General features: G+C 42.2%; 1 protein-coding gene across 1 annotated transcript; it reads right to left on the reverse strand.

Annotated features, from left to right (window-relative positions):
- Positions 1-6,272: 6,272 nt before the first annotated feature.
- On the reverse strand, positions 6,273-17,039 carry Znf354c (zinc finger protein 354C). Its single transcript, XM_029555631.1, has 5 exons — positions 16,856-17,039; positions 14,639-14,724; positions 10,647-10,773; positions 10,040-10,132; positions 6,273-8,464 (listed from the first exon to the last, which is right to left on the reverse strand). Exons 2-5 carry the CDS (start codon positions 14,669-14,671, stop codon positions 7,047-7,049), a joined length of 1,671 nt encoding a protein of 556 aa, XP_029411491.1. The 5' UTR covers positions 14,672-14,724; positions 16,856-17,039; the 3' UTR covers positions 6,273-7,046.
- Positions 17,040-17,679: the final 640 nt, after the last annotated feature.

Genomic DNA, 17,679 nt, shown 5'->3' on the forward strand with positions numbered 1-17,679 from the left:
GAAAACTGCTGGCCTCAAGTTTCCTTTCTGTTTTAAAAACATTTTTAAATTGATTTATTTTTATGTGTATGTGTGTTTTGCCTGAATGTATGTAAATAAACCCGTAACTGCAATGCCTATGGGGGCTAGAAGAGAGCATCAGATCCCCCAGAACTAGAGTTACAGATGGTTGCCAGCTGCCATGCTGGGAACTGAACCTAGATCCTCTGCAAAAGCAGCCAGTGCTCTTAGCCACTGAGCCTCTCTGCAGTCCCTCCTTTCCTTTTTTGAAAAATATAAATTATCTTTTTAAATTTTCCAGCTAGTCACAGATACATAAATTTCTTCATGGTGACTTTACTAAAATCATTAGTTTTCAGGGCTTTTTTGTTGATTTCTTGGGATTTTCTGAGTAGAGAATGTGTCATCTGTGAAGAGAAAATTTCAATCTTTTTTTCTACTTTGAATGCCTTTTTTTCTGTTCCTTGTCTGATTGCATCAGCAAATACTACCAGTGCAATGTTGCTTGTGACTCATTCCCAACCTTAACAACATCCAGTTGATCACTATTAAATATGATGCTCATTGAAGGCGTCTATAGATGAATTGTTAAATTAAATGCTTGTATTTCTAGTTTTCTGAGATTTTTAAAAACACAAATGGATAATTTTGTTAAATATTTTCCCTGCATCAACAATATGTGTATTTTTGGCTTTTTCTATTTATTTATTTATTTATTTTATTTATTTATTTATTTAGCACAGTCTCCTGTATTGCAAACTGGCCTGAAACTCGATATGTAGCCAAGGTTAAGCTTGAACTGCTGATCCCCTGCCCCTGGGTTCTCAAGTGCTGGGACTGTGTGAGCTCTCATGTCCAGTTTGTGCAGTGCTGGGAATCAAATCCAGGGCTTTGTGCATGCCAGGCAGGTACTCTTCCAGCTGATCTACATCTCCCAGCCTTATTTGTTTCTTTTAGAAAAGAAGACACAGTTATTAAGTAGACTTCCAACAGCTGTAACAAGAGTACCACCTGCAACTGTTAGAATATGCAGTCTTTTTTGGTTAGAAACTAGTACATGTCAATCCATCTTCCATCTTCAAGTTTACCAATTCTCTCCTCTGTCATCTTCATTCTTTTGGGTCCTTTCATTTTTAATTCTAAAATATTTTAAAATGTTTTTATTTACATCTATGTGCTTATTGCCATGCCCCAGAGGCCAGAAGAGGGTGCTGGATCCCTGGAGTTGGAGTTGTGAGCCACCAGACACGGATTCGGGAACCAAACCCGGGTCCTCTGCAAGGCACCAAGTGCTCTTAACCACTAAGCCTGCTCTGCCAGCTCTCCAGCCCCTAGTTCTAAAATCTTTTAGTTATCTCTTATTTTCCTGCTAAAACTCCTGCATTTCTATTCGTTTCTTTTTGAAGCATTATTATATCTTTGTCTTGGGATACATTTGGGCAGGAGAAATACTTCTATTAAAGGATTACCCTTCTATAGTATTGTGTAGCCACCGTGGTTGAGAACTATTCATTGCTCATTTCAAAATAGCATTAAGGCATTTTTAATGTCCTTAACACAAAAAAATCATAACATATCCATAGATATGCATGCCAACTACCTGACCATCTCTCATTGTATGCATGCATTGCAATGTCATACTGCACCCCACAATTACGTACAATCACTGGGTCAACTAAAAACCATCTTCATTCCACCCCAAGGCATCTTAAGAGTCTCTGCCTGCTTTTTCCTAACCAACTGTGGTTAGCTTGTCAACTTGATACACCTGACAAGAAAGAACCTCAGTTGATGAATTTCCTCCAACATACTGGCCTATGGGCATGTCTGTGAGACATTTTCTTAATTGCTAATTGATGCATAAGGGCCTAGCCCACTGTAAGCAGTGCCATCCCTGATCAGGTGGGCCTGGGCTGTGTTAATAGAAGCAGAACAAGCTGGGGGGGGGGGCACACCACACAACACAAGCCACTAAGCAGTATTCCTCTAAGGAATCTGCTTCAGTTCCCACCTCCAAGCTTCTGCTATGCTTAAGTTCCTGCCTTGTTGTCTCTCAATGATGGACTGTGATCAGAAGCGTTAAGCCAAATAAACCTTTTCCTACCCAGGTTGCTTTTGGTCATGGTGTTTATCTCAGCAAGAGAAGCTAACTAGAATACCAACTGCTGGAATTTCCCCGATTTATGTATTTTGTGTAAGTCTCTATCACATCTTGGCTATTTTGAATATTATGAAACTATGAATACCTAATTCTTCTGGAAAAACATTTTCCCCCTAGGAGGCAATTCACCTGGTTAGTTTGGTCACCGGTTCTAACCTAACCTCTGAGCGCTGTGGTTCTAGAGTCTGCTCCATTTTCTAAACACTCGCAGGGTTATTTATACTTATGCTATGTGGAAAGAGTTGAGCAATGGTGCGATGGGTAGATCTGTCAAATTGATACAACCTAGAATTATCTGGGAAGAGATCCTCAATGAGGGATTGTCTACACTGAGTTGGCCTGTGGGCATGTCTGTGGGGAATTGTCTTAATTGACATGGGAAGACCCACACTGAAAGTAGGCAACACCCTCTGATAGTGGCCCTGATAAAAGGACATAGAAGGGAAGCTTTTCGTTTTCTTGCTGGCATGGCACTAATTCTCACTGGTGAGTTCATCTACCCTGTTGCTTCCACTGCTGATTCCTTTGCTGATTCCAATCAACTTCTTCAGGTTTTCAATAGGGACTGAAGACCAGTGGCTCTCCAGGCAATCTCATGCCTTCAGTGCCAGATTGGGACTGCTAAGACACAGCCTCTTGAGTATGAAGAGTTTTTAAGTTACTCTGTTGTGTAAGACAATCTAGTAAATCCCATCGAATATGTGTTCATTCTATCAGTTCTGTGCCTCTAGAGAACCCTAATACAAATGGTCTATATAGCTAGGTTATCTATGCATGCATGGGTCATCACAGTGAAGACCATCTATGAGAACACATTCTTGAGTTTCCTTTTTTTCTGACACCACTCCATCCCAGGAGTCTCTGTCCTTCTGGTCTTCTAGAAACCCAAGGCTTTCATGTCTCTTCTTTGCCTCATATCTTATGGGTACATCCACCTCCAGATCCAAGTAGCAGAGAAATGGTAAAATTAAAATGAAGTTGGCCCACAGTTCCTCTGACCAGAGAGAAGGGTCTCCTCTCTGAGATATAGAGGCCTAGTCAGCTGCCCAGGAGTGCCAGATGTCTTGTTTCAAAGTTGTTTCCTTCTTTAATCTATCTGCTGTCATTATTTCTCAGAGTCTCCAAACAGCTTCTGTTTATCAGTTCTATTCAGTGGGAGGGAAAGCAAGGTGTGCTTACTGCATGTAAAGGGGAGCCAGTACCAAGACCATCATTTCTATCGATTACACACATATCCATGGAGGATTAATCTCAAACCAGAAGTGAGAATACAGAATTGTGACCAGAACCCACCCACCCATTCATCACATTATTCAATCACTTTTTGCCTCAATTTTTATTCAATTTAAACATACAGACAAGCTTTTATCTCTATATCCACCACAAAGATTCAACAACAGTTGACCAACTCTTAGTGTTCATTTAAAAGATCTTCCAGACTGACTTTTCAACATAAAATAAACATGCATCTCCTAAGAATAAGGGTATATTAACTCAATACCTATCTATTCTTAAAAAATTAAGCACACTGCATTTAATATCTATTCTTCTCTTCCTATTTCCCTAAATATCCCCCAAATGTCTTTTACAGTTGTCTTACTGTTTTCTGAATATTTTTCTCAATAAAGGATACTTTGTGCATGGCTCTCTTGAGTGTCTTGAGCCCGCTTTTTGTTCTGACGTACTAGCTCTTTGAAAAGTCCAGAACAATGATGGTGTACAATGTCCCAGATTCTAGATTTGTCTATTACTGTATAACTCAACTTGTTAGTCAATTCTTTGCAAGGAAGATAAGTCTGGGTAAGAGATTTCTATAGACTTTCACTGTTTTGGGCAAGGTACCATAAACAGTTCCACGTACTTCTAGGGCCTTGCAGCAGGAGTCACAGCTCACTACTGGAACTCTGCCAGCCATATCTCATCATGAAAGCAGGTGTTTCTTTAGCAATTCATAGCTGTGATCTTTTGTAGTTATGCAGTGTTCCTCAAAAATCTTTTCATGAAGTGGATTCCACCACCAATCCATTTTTTAGCCAGATTTAATAACACTGGCAGTTGTAAAATGGTAACTTTTCTAAATCTAACACTTCAAATAATTTTATGAGCTTCATTTTTTTCATGAACTTTGAAAAAAATGCTACATCCAATTCTATTGACAAATATTTTTGATGTTTAAGTTGTTCTAAGTTTGGCTAGTGAACACACCTTCAAGGGAGTTCTTGTGCCCGCCTATATTACAGTAATAATCCTAGAATTTTTTCATAAAAATATATTCCAGGAGTATTTATTTTTCCCTTGTTCCAAACACACAATTAGCCATTTCTCTAAGGAGCCCCGGACCCTCCCAGCAGGGAAGGACATTTAGGAGCCAAAATGTGGCACCGAGCATGCTCACAGCCACTGAGCACAATGCAAAATACTGAGGTCCATGTAAAAGCCTTAATCTTTTTCCAAATATATTTAAATACATGATATTACTCTGATGAGTCAAAACAAGCCAATTAAGAAATATATTACATTTACTGCTTGCATTTAATTCCAAATTCTTTTCTCAGACAGAAGAATCTAATTGTGTTAGCTCAGTTTTTAAAAAATGAACCAATTATTTGTCAGATAATTAAAAGAACTAGGCCTAAGGGAGAGAATAAAATATTAAAGTGATGAATATATTGTTTAACAATAAAATACTCATCTATAAACTTTGTACAAAAGAATTCCTAAGGCTGGGATAGAGGTCGGGGACAGAGTACTCCTTAGCATGTACGGGCCCTAGATTCAGTTGCCAGCCCTACAAAACAAAACCACCAACCAACCAAAAAAGAAGTCTTCAAAGTTGTGTAATAAAACGGCAGCCTGACATGGAAAACGTCCAAAAGTAAGACCCCCACCAGGACCTTCACTGGTTTTGAGGATTTAAGGAGTCATTATACAAGCACAGATTTAAGAAAAAGAGGTACGATCTTAAGCCAATTATTAAGACTAAAGTTAAGGGAAAGTCTAAAAGACAACTGATTACATTACTACAATTGTATCATCTAACCAGGTTACAAAACAAATAGTGTTCCTGGGCTTCAAGGATAAAAATGAACCTATAATTATCACAGATCTTCAGAGGTAAAACCTCAATTTGAAAGGTCGTAATTAAACTAAACTCTCTCCTGACTCTAATGGGCTAGGCAGGTTCATAGCCAGAGACTCTGCCAAAACACCTTCTACAACAAACCAGGTGCATGTCAGTCTTCCAGCCTGTTCACACTCAGGCCAACTTCTACAGTACTATAATGAGACTCTTCTATTCAGCTATTCTGAACCAGATCGCATCAAGAAATAATATAGGAGAGTAAAAGAGTCTCCCCTAGGCAAAAAAACTTAAAAAGTAAATTCTAAACTAGCAAAATTGTATTTTTAAATAATTAAGGATTATGAAGAAAAAATATTCCAAAGCTATGTGTGTATATATATATATATATGTATATATATGTATACACACACATAGGCACACACATGTGCATGTATATGCGTATGCAGCCATTTACCATATAATGATGCTTTGGTCAGTGATGGGCAATAGTCTTATAAGACTGATTGATCTGGAAAATTCTGAATGCCTAATGACAACAGAGCTGTCATGACTTCATAATCATCCTAACATCTTAGCACAACACACTCACTGTTCATTTGTACAAACAAATCTGCTGTACTGGCTGCCTGATGAAAGTGAGGTACATAATTATTTATATTACATGACACGTGATAATGGTAACAAAACTACATTACTAGTTTATGTATTCACTATACTAGACTTTTATCCTTATGCCATATATATTCTATTAATAAAAAAAAATTATGCCAGGCATGATGGCTCATGTCTGTAATCTCAGTACTTGGAAAGCTGAGGCAGAAAGATTGCAAGCTCAAAGCTAGCCAGGGCTACACAGTACATTCAAGGCCATCCTAAGCTACAGTGAGGCCCTGCCCCCAAATAAACAAAAATAACTATAAAAAGTATGGTATGTCGGGGCTGGAGAGCTAGCTCAGCAGTTAAGAGTACTTCTTGCTCTTGCAGAGGTCCCAGATTCAGTTCCCAGCACCCACAGGGTGGCTAATACCCATCTATTACTCCAATTCCAGGAAATCCAATGCCCTCTTCTGGCCTCCATGGGCAGTGCATGCTTGTGGTACCCTTACATACATGCAGGCAAAACATTAACACACATAATTTTTTTTTAAAGTATGGTGTGCTGATCACCTCAAGAGGTCACATTGACTGACTGACTAGGGTTGTGCAAGTGCAATGTCTATTTGTATAAAGATGAAACTGCCTAATGAAGCACTTTTCAAAATGTGTCCTCACTATAAGGGGACACATGACTGCATATACATAAAAGCTGTATGTATACATACAGATACAAAGAAATAAATATGTTGCATATGGGGCAACTCATAAAGAGCTTTATTATTTCCATGCAGAGTTAAATTGCAAAAAGTTAAAGAGCTCCTCTTTCTCGTCAGTGGCTCTTTATGAAAAGGGGCCTTCCCTATGAAGGCTCACCACTTTAGGGAATGAGGCCCCAAAGTTGTTCATATTATTAACTAAGCTAGGGACTATCTGGAACAAAGCTTATACTCAGCTATCATTTATGCTTTCTGTAAAAAGTGAGGCCTTTCATATTTTATCTATGAGTTTTAAAAAATTAAGAAATCTTGATTTTTTTTTACTGTTCTCAAAATTCTGCCATCAGCATGCTTCATGCTGTCACTGCTCAGCTGCCCATGACTGTGGTATCGAGCTATTTCCTGCAGAAGTAAAAAAAGGAAATCTACTTCGATTTTGCACTCCAGTTACTACTCTTCTGATTGTTGTCCAATGAGAAGTCTTGGATTATTAGAGGGATGAATTAAAGTCCACAGGCTTTTCTCCTCTCAGAAATCTCTGATATGGAGTAAGGGATGAGCCATAGATAAACGGTGTCCCGTATTCCTTCCATTTATAGAGCTTTTCTTTAAGGTGGACTTTCTTGTGTCTACAAAGGTTTGACCTGTAACTATATGCTTTTCCACATTCCATACACTTATAGAGTTTCTCTCCAGTATGGATTCGCTCGTGTTCAGTTAGAAATGAGTACTGGCTGAAGGCCTTTCCACACTGGTTACACTGATAGGGTTTCTCTCCAGTATGGATCCTCTGATGCCTATAAAGGTTGGATTTACAACCAAAGGCTTTCCCACATTCTTCACATGTGTAAAGTTTTTCTCCAGTATGAATTTTCCGATGTTCATTGAAGGATGAATACTGGTTGAAAGTCTTTCCACATTCATTGCATTGATATGGTTTCTGTCCAGTATGAATTCTCTGATGTTCAATGAGGGTGGAGACACGTGTAAAAGTTCTCCCACACTGCAAGCACTGACAGAGTTGTTCTCCAGTATGGAGCCTCTGATGCTCGGCTAGGGATGGAAATTGGCTGTAGCCTTTTCCACATTCACCACATTTATAGGGCTTCTCACCTGTGTGGATTCTTTGATGTCTATGTAGCTTTGCTCTGCAGTTGAAGGCCTTGTCACATTCACCACATTTATAGAGCTTTTCCCCCGTATGAATCCTCTGGTGCACAGTGAGGGTTGAACACTGGCTGAAGGCCTTCCCACACTCCCTGCAGCGGTAAGGCTTCTCTCCAGTGTGCACCCTCAGGTGTTTGATGAGGGTGGAGCTGCTGCTGAATGCTTTCTCACACTCGCTACATTTGTATGGCTTCTCTCCAGTGTGTATTCTCTGGTGGGCCAGGAGGGAAGATCTATGGCTGAAGCATTTCTCACACTCATTACACTTGTAAGGTTTCTCCCCAGTGTGAATCCTCTGGTGCTCAAGAAGTTGAAGACTCTGGCTGAAGCCCTTCCCACATTCGTTACAGACATGAGGTTTTTGTCCTGGGTAAATCTGTAAGCTCACTAAATCAAAATCCTGTGTCAAATCTTTCCCAAAAGTGTAATACATATCAGGTACCCTTTCTGAGGGAATATTCTGTTGTGAGAATGTATTTATAAGTGAGGCTTTCCCTCCTTCAGGACCTGTGGGATTTCCCTCTCCACTGATGGTTTCCTCAGGGGAAGCTGCCCCCCGATCAAGAGCTTTCTTTTCCTGCTCCTGTGCCATTTTGCTCTCAGATTTCTCAGCTTCTTCCAAGCTGATGTTCCAGTGAACATACTTAGTGGATTCTTTCTTTATTATATCATGAGGTGTTTCTTCAGAAAGAACATCATGTTTGCGAGGTAATGCTTCTATCTCAGGCCAAATCTGGAAATCTGAAATGAGTAAGAATGTTTAATTTTTCACTTTGCTAGAAGAGAGAAATGAATGCATCAGTGGGACAATAAAAGTGGTAATAACACATATAAGAGATTTGATGCCACCTGATCTGAAATGTGGCCTTGAATCTAAAGGAAAAGCAGAATGGTGAGAGGAAATGGGTTGAAGCAGAGCACAGGAGAACATAAGATAAATGAAGGTTAGAAATGAGGAGACTGCAGCCCTGGAAACATAAAGTCAGACGGGGGAGGACAGACTGGGCAGAGGTTTGAGGAGACAGAACAACATCAAGGGATGAGCTGACGCTGAGCACCATGGGACTCCTCAGGTGCTCATCATTCACTACTCCACACACACTTAGCAATGAGCAGGTGTCTTCCCTTTACCTTCTTCCACTCACAGGTCACTTTCATGTCATTTTCCCCATGCTCCCTCTGAAACCCCTTAGTCAATTAGTCTTGAAATATTTACATTGCTTTTCTTAAAAATTTGACTTCAGTTGGGCGTGGTGGCGCACACCTTTAATCCCAGCACTTGGGAGACAGAGGCAGGTGGATCTCTGTGAGTTCAAGGCCAGCCTGGTCTATATAGTGCGTTCCAGGACAGCTGGGGCTACAGTGAGACACTGCCTCAAAAAAAGACAAAAGGGGGAAAAAAAATTTGACTTCATATGTGATTGTAACTTCATCATGACCTGTGAAAGGGGAAACAGTCTGTAAAAAGAAGACACTTGGGTTTTAAAAACTCCTACAGTTCAGAAAAACAAATTTGATCTAAGATCCAGATGATGGTTATAAAGAAAAATGTGGACTAAATCAGCCATGTGCAACAATCTACACCTATGATTGGAAGACCAAGCTTCTCTGGCTACCCTTCCATCCCTTCACCTTTCTACTGGGCCACGAGGACAAACAATATATTCATTTCTTCTAGTAAGCTGCAACCAGAGATTGTAATCTCTTTGTCGGAATCCTATGAGAATAACAAAAATCTTTAAGATACATGAAGTCAGGACTGGAGATGGCACAGCTGTTAGGAGCACTGACTGCTCTTGCAGAGGACCCGGGTTCAATTCCCACTACCCACATGGCATCCAACAATTCCAGTTCCATAATTCCAGTTCCAGGGGATCCGATGCCCTCTTCTGACCTCCACAAGAACTGCATGACATGAGTACACTTACACACATGAAGGCAATACACTCATACATGTTAAATAGAAACAATAAAGATAAAATTTTTTTAAAAAAGATATGTGAAGTCAACTTGTCCTGAAGTTCCAAGTGTGCCTCAACCCCAAGTTCAGTTCTGATTATAGGTAAAAAGATTTAGTTTGAGCTGATGGTATGTCACTCTAGTTTAAAATTTGGCTTTCTTTAGTCAATCCCTAATTGAAACTAGATTAATTTAGGTTACTGCATCTAGACAACGGTCTGCCAGTTTAAATACAATACAACAGGCCTTGAGCATCTCAAAAGGATTCAGTATTTGCAAGGACATCACTAGCCCACTGCCTTTTCACAACCTACTCATGCAAACTCCTGTGTCCCCATTTCTCAACATCTCACTCACCTACACAGGTATCTGCAGGGTCTTCTCTTTCCATGCAGGGATCCTCTCCTTGCTGAAGCTGGCCAATCACTTGAGGGATTGAAGCTTCAATCCCTGCTCATGAGGAAGGAAATGGATGGAATGAATGGCCTGAAGAGCAATCCCAGACAGACCACACATAGTTACTACTCCCCTGACCTCAGAGAGAAGGCCATCCTTGGGAAGTGGGGCACAGACCATAAATGCTTCCTGGGGGACACTAACACTCTTAGGGCATGGGACAAGAAGCAGGGTTTAATTCAGAAATAATCCTAAGGTCCTGGAAATGAAGGACCCTAAGACAGGATGCTCCAGTCAACATTTCAATGTCTTACATGTTTTCCAGACTTTAAGTGGGATTTAGTCACTGACCTGGTGCATGGAGAAAAACGGACTGAGAGCGGGGTGCAGGGAAGGGCCGAGGAAGGAGAAAGAAGCAGGAAAGGGCCACAAGCAAAAACAAACTTCAACCCAAGAGGCTAACTTTTCCCAGCGGCACAATAGCACAGAAAACAGTAGACTCTGAACCCAAAGAAGCAACTGCAGGACCTTGGTCCGGTCAGTTCTTCATTAGAGCAAAAATCCTTACCCAGCGAGGCCAGGTTGCTATAGTTCTCCAGCATCACTTCCCGGTACAAGGTTCTCTGGGCAGAGTCCAGGTGCAACCACTCATCCTGGCTGAAGAACACAGCTACATCCCCAAACTTCAACGGCTCCTGGAATGGTAAACCCATCCCTGCTCACCCCAGACCATAGTTTTCAATGGAAGATTCCAGAAGAAAGAGACACTGGAGGCACTACAAGTGATTCTGAAATTTTCTCAGGATTTAAAGTATTTTGAGTCATCTATGTAATTTTGTTTTGAGAAATAGCTATTAACTAGCTAAACACGTACTTACTGAGGACCCATTAGAATCAAAGACACATGACACATGCTGTGAGGATGAGTGGAGGAAGGTCAAGCCCCTGACAGTAGGGAATTAAAATCCAGCCCTGGAATTTGACAGTGTTCCCAAGCACACTGTAAGCCTTCTCCCATTAAAAATCCAAGTCAGGGGCTGAAGAGATGGCTCAGCGGTTAAGAACACTGGTTGTTCTTGCAGAAGACCCAAGTTCAAATCCCACCACCCACATGACAGCTAACAACTGTCTGTAACTCCAGTCCCAGGGGATCCAACAGCCTCTTTTGACCTCTGCAGGCATTGCACGACATAGGTGCACTTACCTACATGCAGGCAATACATGCATACACATTAAATAAAAATAATAAATAAATTTTTAAAAATCCAAGTCAATGGAAGAAAAGCAGTAACATAAACTGGAATTCATTTAGAGCCATGCTGGAAAGCTGTGGAAAAATCCAAAAGTTGAGCATAAAGCAAGTTGTAAGATATAAAGAAAGTAATAAAAATATTATTCGTTTAGGGGTTAGAAAGATAGCTCCATGGTTAAGAGCACTGACTGCTCTTGCAGAGGACCTGGGTTTGATTTCCAGCACCCATATGGAAGCTATGAACCATCCTTAACTCCAGTTCCAGGGGAATACAAAGCCCTCTTTTGACCTCTGAAGCATTGCACAACATGGGTGCACTCACATACATGCAGGCAACACACTGATACACATAAAATAAAAATAATAAAATATTTTAAAAAAATTATTCGTTTAATGAATACCTTAGAGGTATGACAGGAATTTTGCATGTACTCTCTCCTTTAAGTCTTATTAAAATCCCCCGAGGAAGAGGTTATAGTTAAATTTACTTTGCAAATGGAAAAACAGATCTAGAAAGGTTAAGTAACATGGGTGGACAATATAGCTCAGTGGGTAAAAGCTCTTACCACCATGCCTAACGATCTGAGTTTATCCTGAGCACCCACATAGTAGGAGAGAACTGACTCTCATAAGTTGTCCTCTGACTTCTGAATACATACACACACACACACACACACACACACACACACACACACACACACACACCCCTAGGTAAATAAATAAATAAATAGGATAAGCAATCTTCTCAAGGTAATACTATAAAAAAGCAAAAGAACTGGGATTTGAATTAGGTATTGACCTCAAGCTACTGCCAGATGGGTTTCTATTCATTATGAAAATCAAAAGAACAAAAGGATTTATAAGACTATATAGGTGCAAGAAAGTCACTGAGAGTCATTTCTTCCAACTGAAACTTAACCCAAAAATATGAGAAGGTACAAGCCAGGAAGAGAAATGCCTTTGGTGGGCATTTTCCTGAGACTCTACCACAATATAAAAGGTACACTTTAACCCTGAACGTTTACTTTTACTCTACCACTAGAAATAATCTCACCAGTGGGTAGGGACGTTTGCTCAAGGATGCTTACTACAACACTACTTCTACAGTGATGGTTGTGGTACAGTGTATGTCAATGTTACATGTATGACAAAGGGTACTCTGAAATTCTGTTTATCTTAAGGGTTTTGAGATGGAGAGACTACCCTGGATTATTATCTAGGTAGATTTGGAATAACAATGGTCTTCATAAAATACAGGAGGAATACAATGTAAGAGACTCTCATGTCATTAACAGAGGCAGAGACTGAGGTGATGAGCTGTGAAGATGGAAAGCCACAAGCCAAGGACTGCAGGGAACTACTAGACAATGACAAAGTAAGGAAATGGATTTTTCCTCCCAGTATCTAGACAGAACCAACCCTGTAGACAGCTAGACATTAAACCTGTGGAAGACTTCTGACTTCTAGGGCTACAGAGATGGCTCAGTAGTTCAAAGAATGATCACCAGCCTCCATTCCCTCACCAGGAAGTCTGATTAACTGGAAAACATGCTAGGAAGGGGAGGACTTCTTATCCTTTAAATGACATGAGTACTCACCCTCCCCGGAAGCCATCCCTCAGGGCAGCCCCTTGCAGAGCTTGTATCAGGGAGCACTGTGGGGCCTGCCCACTTTTCAGAGCTACCCAGAAAAGCCCGACTTCTTTTCCTTCTGTCTCTTTTTCTTTCAGATTTTGGCCAAAAGCCTAAGCATGCTTTCCCTCATACTCTGGGCTTCCTCCCCTGTTCTCTGAAGCTACCCCAACCTTCTGCCACATGGCTGCTAGCCTGCCTAGCAGCAGGTCACAGAAGATATATTAATTCCAAAGAGACACCCTCATGCCTCATCTTCTTGGCACCTTTTCTCAATTGCCAAATTAGTATAATTAACAGGAGCAGGCAGAAGCTCAGCTTGACGCTGAGCTTCAAGGAAAAGATACAAAGGGCTCCACCCTGCTCCTGTCAAAGGAACAGACCGTGGGACAAAGAAATCTGCAAAGCCCAGAACAGGTAGGGATTTTATACCTACCATCCCATAAAATACCCGAGACTCTTTTCTTTAAAAAATGGGGAATCTTGGGGGCTGGAGAGATGGCTCAGCAGTTAGAAGCACTGGCTGTTCTTGCAAAGGACCCAGGTTTGAATCCCAGCACTCACATGTGACTAAAAACCATCTGTTACTCCAGTTTCAGTGGACCTGAAACCCTCTTCTGACCTCCTCAGGCATTTTACAACACGGGTACACTTACATACATGCAGGCAAGATACTCATAATAATAAAATATATTTTTAATGGGGAATCATTGAAATGGAATGTCTACTCCACTTTCCTTGGCCCACACTTGAATTAGAAAATTCAGAGACCAGGGACAGTGGAGACAACCTGGGACTGAGCCACCATTCCCCAGGAAGGGACTGTTAAAAGTCTCAGAGCTAAATCTCCATTCCTCCTGGGTTCTGTTTCATGGTTTCCTATAGTTGTAAAACTGCTACAGGAACAGTGGGGAGAAATTTGTTTCCTTTTCTCCTCTTTTTGGACAAATTTTAAATAAATTTATTTTCCTTTATTAATTTCTATTTTACTTACTTAGTGCATGTGTGGCCAATATGTGTGGCATATACATGTGGTGTATATGTGTGTGGTACATATGTGTGGTGCATGTCTGTGTGGTATATGTATGTGGTATGTACATATAATGTATATGTGAGGTGTATGCATGTAGTGTAGGCATGTGGTATATGTGTGTATGATGTATGTGTGTGGTGTATATATGTGGTGCATATGTATGGTGTATATATGTGATGTTTATGTGTGTGATGTGTATGTATGGCATATGCATGTGGTATGTGTGTGGCGTGTGGCTTATATGTTTATGTGGTGATGTACGCATGTGGTGCATTAAACATGTTTGTAATGTAGGTGTGGTACACGTGTGCATGTAGTATATATGTGTGTGACGTGTGTATGTTATGTGTGCATGTGTGCCGGTAGTATGTATATGTGATGTGTGTATGGTTAGGGTTAGGGTAGGGTAGCACTCAGAACTGATTGAAACTTGGGTTGCAAATTCAGTTTGGGTTAAATTAAAAGTCACCTGGGGACAAAGAGGCACATTCCCCAGCAGCTTCTCAATAAGATTCAGGTGAACTTTGGAGGCACTGGACCCTCCAACATTTCTGTTGGATAGAAAAGCACCTGGGCAAAGAAAGGAAACGTGTCCCCATCTCTAAAACCAGAAAACAATGCACACAAAGACAAACTTCACTCACTGTCCCCCGGGTGGGCAGCAAATCCACAGCCATTCCTCCTTCTCAATCTTCCTGTCAAAGGGGAGTTGAGTGCTTACAAGGTATGTCTGGAAAGGAAAAAGAGTGTAGTGAGGAATTCTGGTATCAAAAAGAAGCCTTACAGAGGCAGTTAAAACACCCATAATGGGGAGCTGGAGAGATGATTCAGTTAAGAGTGCTTGCTGCTCTTTCAAAGGACTGAAGTTTGATTCCCAGCACCCACATCCAGCAACTCACAACCACCTTAACTCTAGCTCCAAAGGATCCAACACCCTCTTCTGGCCTCCTCAGGTACTGTACTAGTGCACATATACATAGGACACACATATAAGCATAAAATAAAAATAAAATTTTAAATTATTTTTAAAAACCCATCCACAATGACCATAGGGTCACAAGAAAACCACCCCATAATGCAACCAAGCAAGAAGAAGGCTAAGCAAGCCAGTGGGCCAAGCTGCCTCCCTTCTGTTTATTAACCATCTTCCAGTTGCTTCTTCCACACACAACAGCAGCGCCATTAACACCTTCTACGAAAATTGTCACTTGTTCACAAATAGTAAAGGTCCTTAGACAGCTTTAAACAACAGGCATGCCCAACCTTTTGGCACTGTAATGTCATGTTGTCATCTACAAAGTTCACACTAGAGAACTACGCAATTGTTAAAGAGAAAAAAAAAAAACCCCAAAACCTCTATGTTTTAAGTAAATTCACAGTTTTGTGTTGGGCCCCATTCATAGCTATTCTCAACCACACACAGCCTGTGGCTGCAGACCGGACATGCCTGACTGTGAACCTGAATGTCTTCAGAATGGTGTGTTCAAACACAGCTAGCTGATCTGAAGCCTGCTGGCCTTTCCTTCCTGTGAGAACTATAATAAAGATGCCTGCCCGAATTTCCCCTCTCTCTCTGTGCCTTGGGACAAACCCCTGTACTTGCTGTGAGTGTCATGTTGTATTTTCCCCAAGAACTGAGCATAAACCTGGCGGTAAATATTCCTTGACTCTCACACCTGCTCTGCACCCAGCCTCACCACAGTAGACCAGGGTTATATGATCACAACACCAGGCCCAAAACACAGGGCATCAGGTTTTTCGGTTGCCCCCACCAAATACTGACCCCATGGGTGCCACCTCTTAGTGCCCATCCTCTCCCCACACATGCACCTGGGCTGGAAGTGGAGGGAACCCCAAACGCCCTACAGAGAGCAAGATCAGACACTGTGCCAACTGCTTTGACCAACCCTGCCAGGGCCCAGGGACCCAGCATAACACGAGGAAATGTTCTGTGACCTCTTCAATGGGCGCAACACAGCCAGCCACAGGGAAATAATGATGTGTGGTTACTTTACGAGGCACATTTTGCTTTTCATGAATTACTTTTAATCTTTTCAAGGACTCTTAAAGTCAGTCCAGCTGTTCCTCCATGTTCGACATCTATAATTCAACTAATCCCAGATCAAAAATATATTTGGAAAAAATTGTACTGAAGACGCTTTTTTTCATTAGTCCCTAAACAATGCTGTATAGTTGTTTACAGAGGAGTTACATGGTATCAGGTATTATAAGTCACCCGGGTGTTAGTTATGAAAGCAGTCCCACAGGACACAGAACTTATTAAAAACATCATGAGGCTTTTATTTCTTTTTCTCTAACTCGATTTCGTTGGCTGTTCGGGAACCAACGCTCTGGGCGGCAGAGGCGGAATGTATTTCACTACATTTTCCAGGCGTGGCTGAGGTTGCTAACCAAGATTTCCAGCCTGCGCAGTCAGAAGACAGCCGCAGCGCTGACCAGAGAATCCCCCCAGCCATCACAGCAGCAATTCCAGGGGACGACCTGGCCCTCCGCGCCTCGGTTTCTTCCCTGGAACGCGGCACAATAAAGGGCCAAGCTACCTGCACCTGGGCATTACATGAGTTACTCCATTCAATTAGACTCGACTAATAGGCGTTAACTATTGTCACGATGTCTGTTCCGCTAAGATGCCACAGAGGACGGACAGGCCCCCGCCCCCCGCAGACCGCGTCACATCCATGCTCCCCCACCGGGCCGGCAGCGCGGCGGGTCCCCAGAGCCAGCGGGCCGTGCGCAGAGCCGCCGCCCAGGCCGCGCTCGCGACAGCGGGCCGAGCTGCGAGGCCTGTCCGCGAAGCCCACCGCCCGCCGAGCCCCGCCGAGCCCCGCCGCCTCACTCACACTGCACAGGCGGTGGCTCCCGCCACGGGTTAGCACTTGCAGTCCCGAGGGTCTCGGCCACAGGCGCTCTCTCTCAGCGGAGTGTGGACCACCTCCGCCAAGAGCCCCCCAAAAGGCCACGAGCAGCAGCACCACCGGGAGAAACCACTAAGAACTACCACTCCCGGCATGCCTCTGGCCCACTACGACTACACTTCCCAGAGGCTACCGCGGCGACCGGCAATTTCCGGGTGCTGAGCTGGCGCTGGGGTGTAAGTTCCAGCGCGGGGTTCCACGTGGGGTTGCAGCTTGAGGCTGGGTGTGACAACGGAGGCGGTGGTCTACTTCCAGGGCTGGCGGGGCGCCCTAGGTCAGCCTTCAGACTGGTTTTGTTATGTAAGCACAATGATGTGACAAGACAAAACCTGGATTTAGATGTCTACTAGTACGAGGATTCCCCTGCTTTCGAGGCTAGCCTGGACTACATAGGGAGACTCAGTCTCTAACAAATCAAAACCCTAGGCAAATCTGTGTAGTTCACACCACTAGTCATGATTAGTATGTCAATATGTATAGTACACAGAAACTAATATGCATAGATACAGACAGATACAGTTGAGATTTTTGCTTATTTTGTTTTGTGACAGGACCATGCTATGTAGCCCAGGCTGGCTTCAGAGGCAGGATTTTTTGAAAAAAAGTGATTGAATACAGATAAATAGCGTTTGGCTTATAAGAGAGAACTTGAACAAAATGTTGGAAGTCTTTTCACAATGCTCCAGAAACACTCTTGAATTGACTTCCCCGTTTGATATAGACATACACAATAATTATATTTGCAAAGT

Source organism: Nannospalax galili, unplaced genomic scaffold (assembly GCF_000622305.1).
Source record: "Nannospalax galili isolate Female #2095 unplaced genomic scaffold, S.galili_v1.0 scaffold1206, whole genome shotgun sequence".
Classification (NCBI taxonomy): domain Eukaryota; kingdom Metazoa; phylum Chordata; class Mammalia; order Rodentia; family Spalacidae; genus Nannospalax; species Nannospalax galili.

What these genes read in the sequence shown, in the direction of transcription:
- Znf354c (XM_029555631.1), bottom strand. Translation starts at nt 14,671, where the DNA reads ATGGCTGTGGATTTGCTGCCCACCCGGGGGACA. An exon ending in TAGCAACCTGGCCTCGCTGG is followed by an intron (nt 10,133 to 10,646) that starts GTAAGGATTTTT and finishes CCTCATGAGCAG; the next exon opens with GGATTGAAGCTTCAATCCCT. An exon ending in CCCTGCAGATACCTGTGTAG is followed by an intron (nt 8,465 to 10,039) that starts GTGAGTGAGATG and finishes TACTCATTTCAG; the next exon opens with ATTTCCAGATTTGGCCTGAG.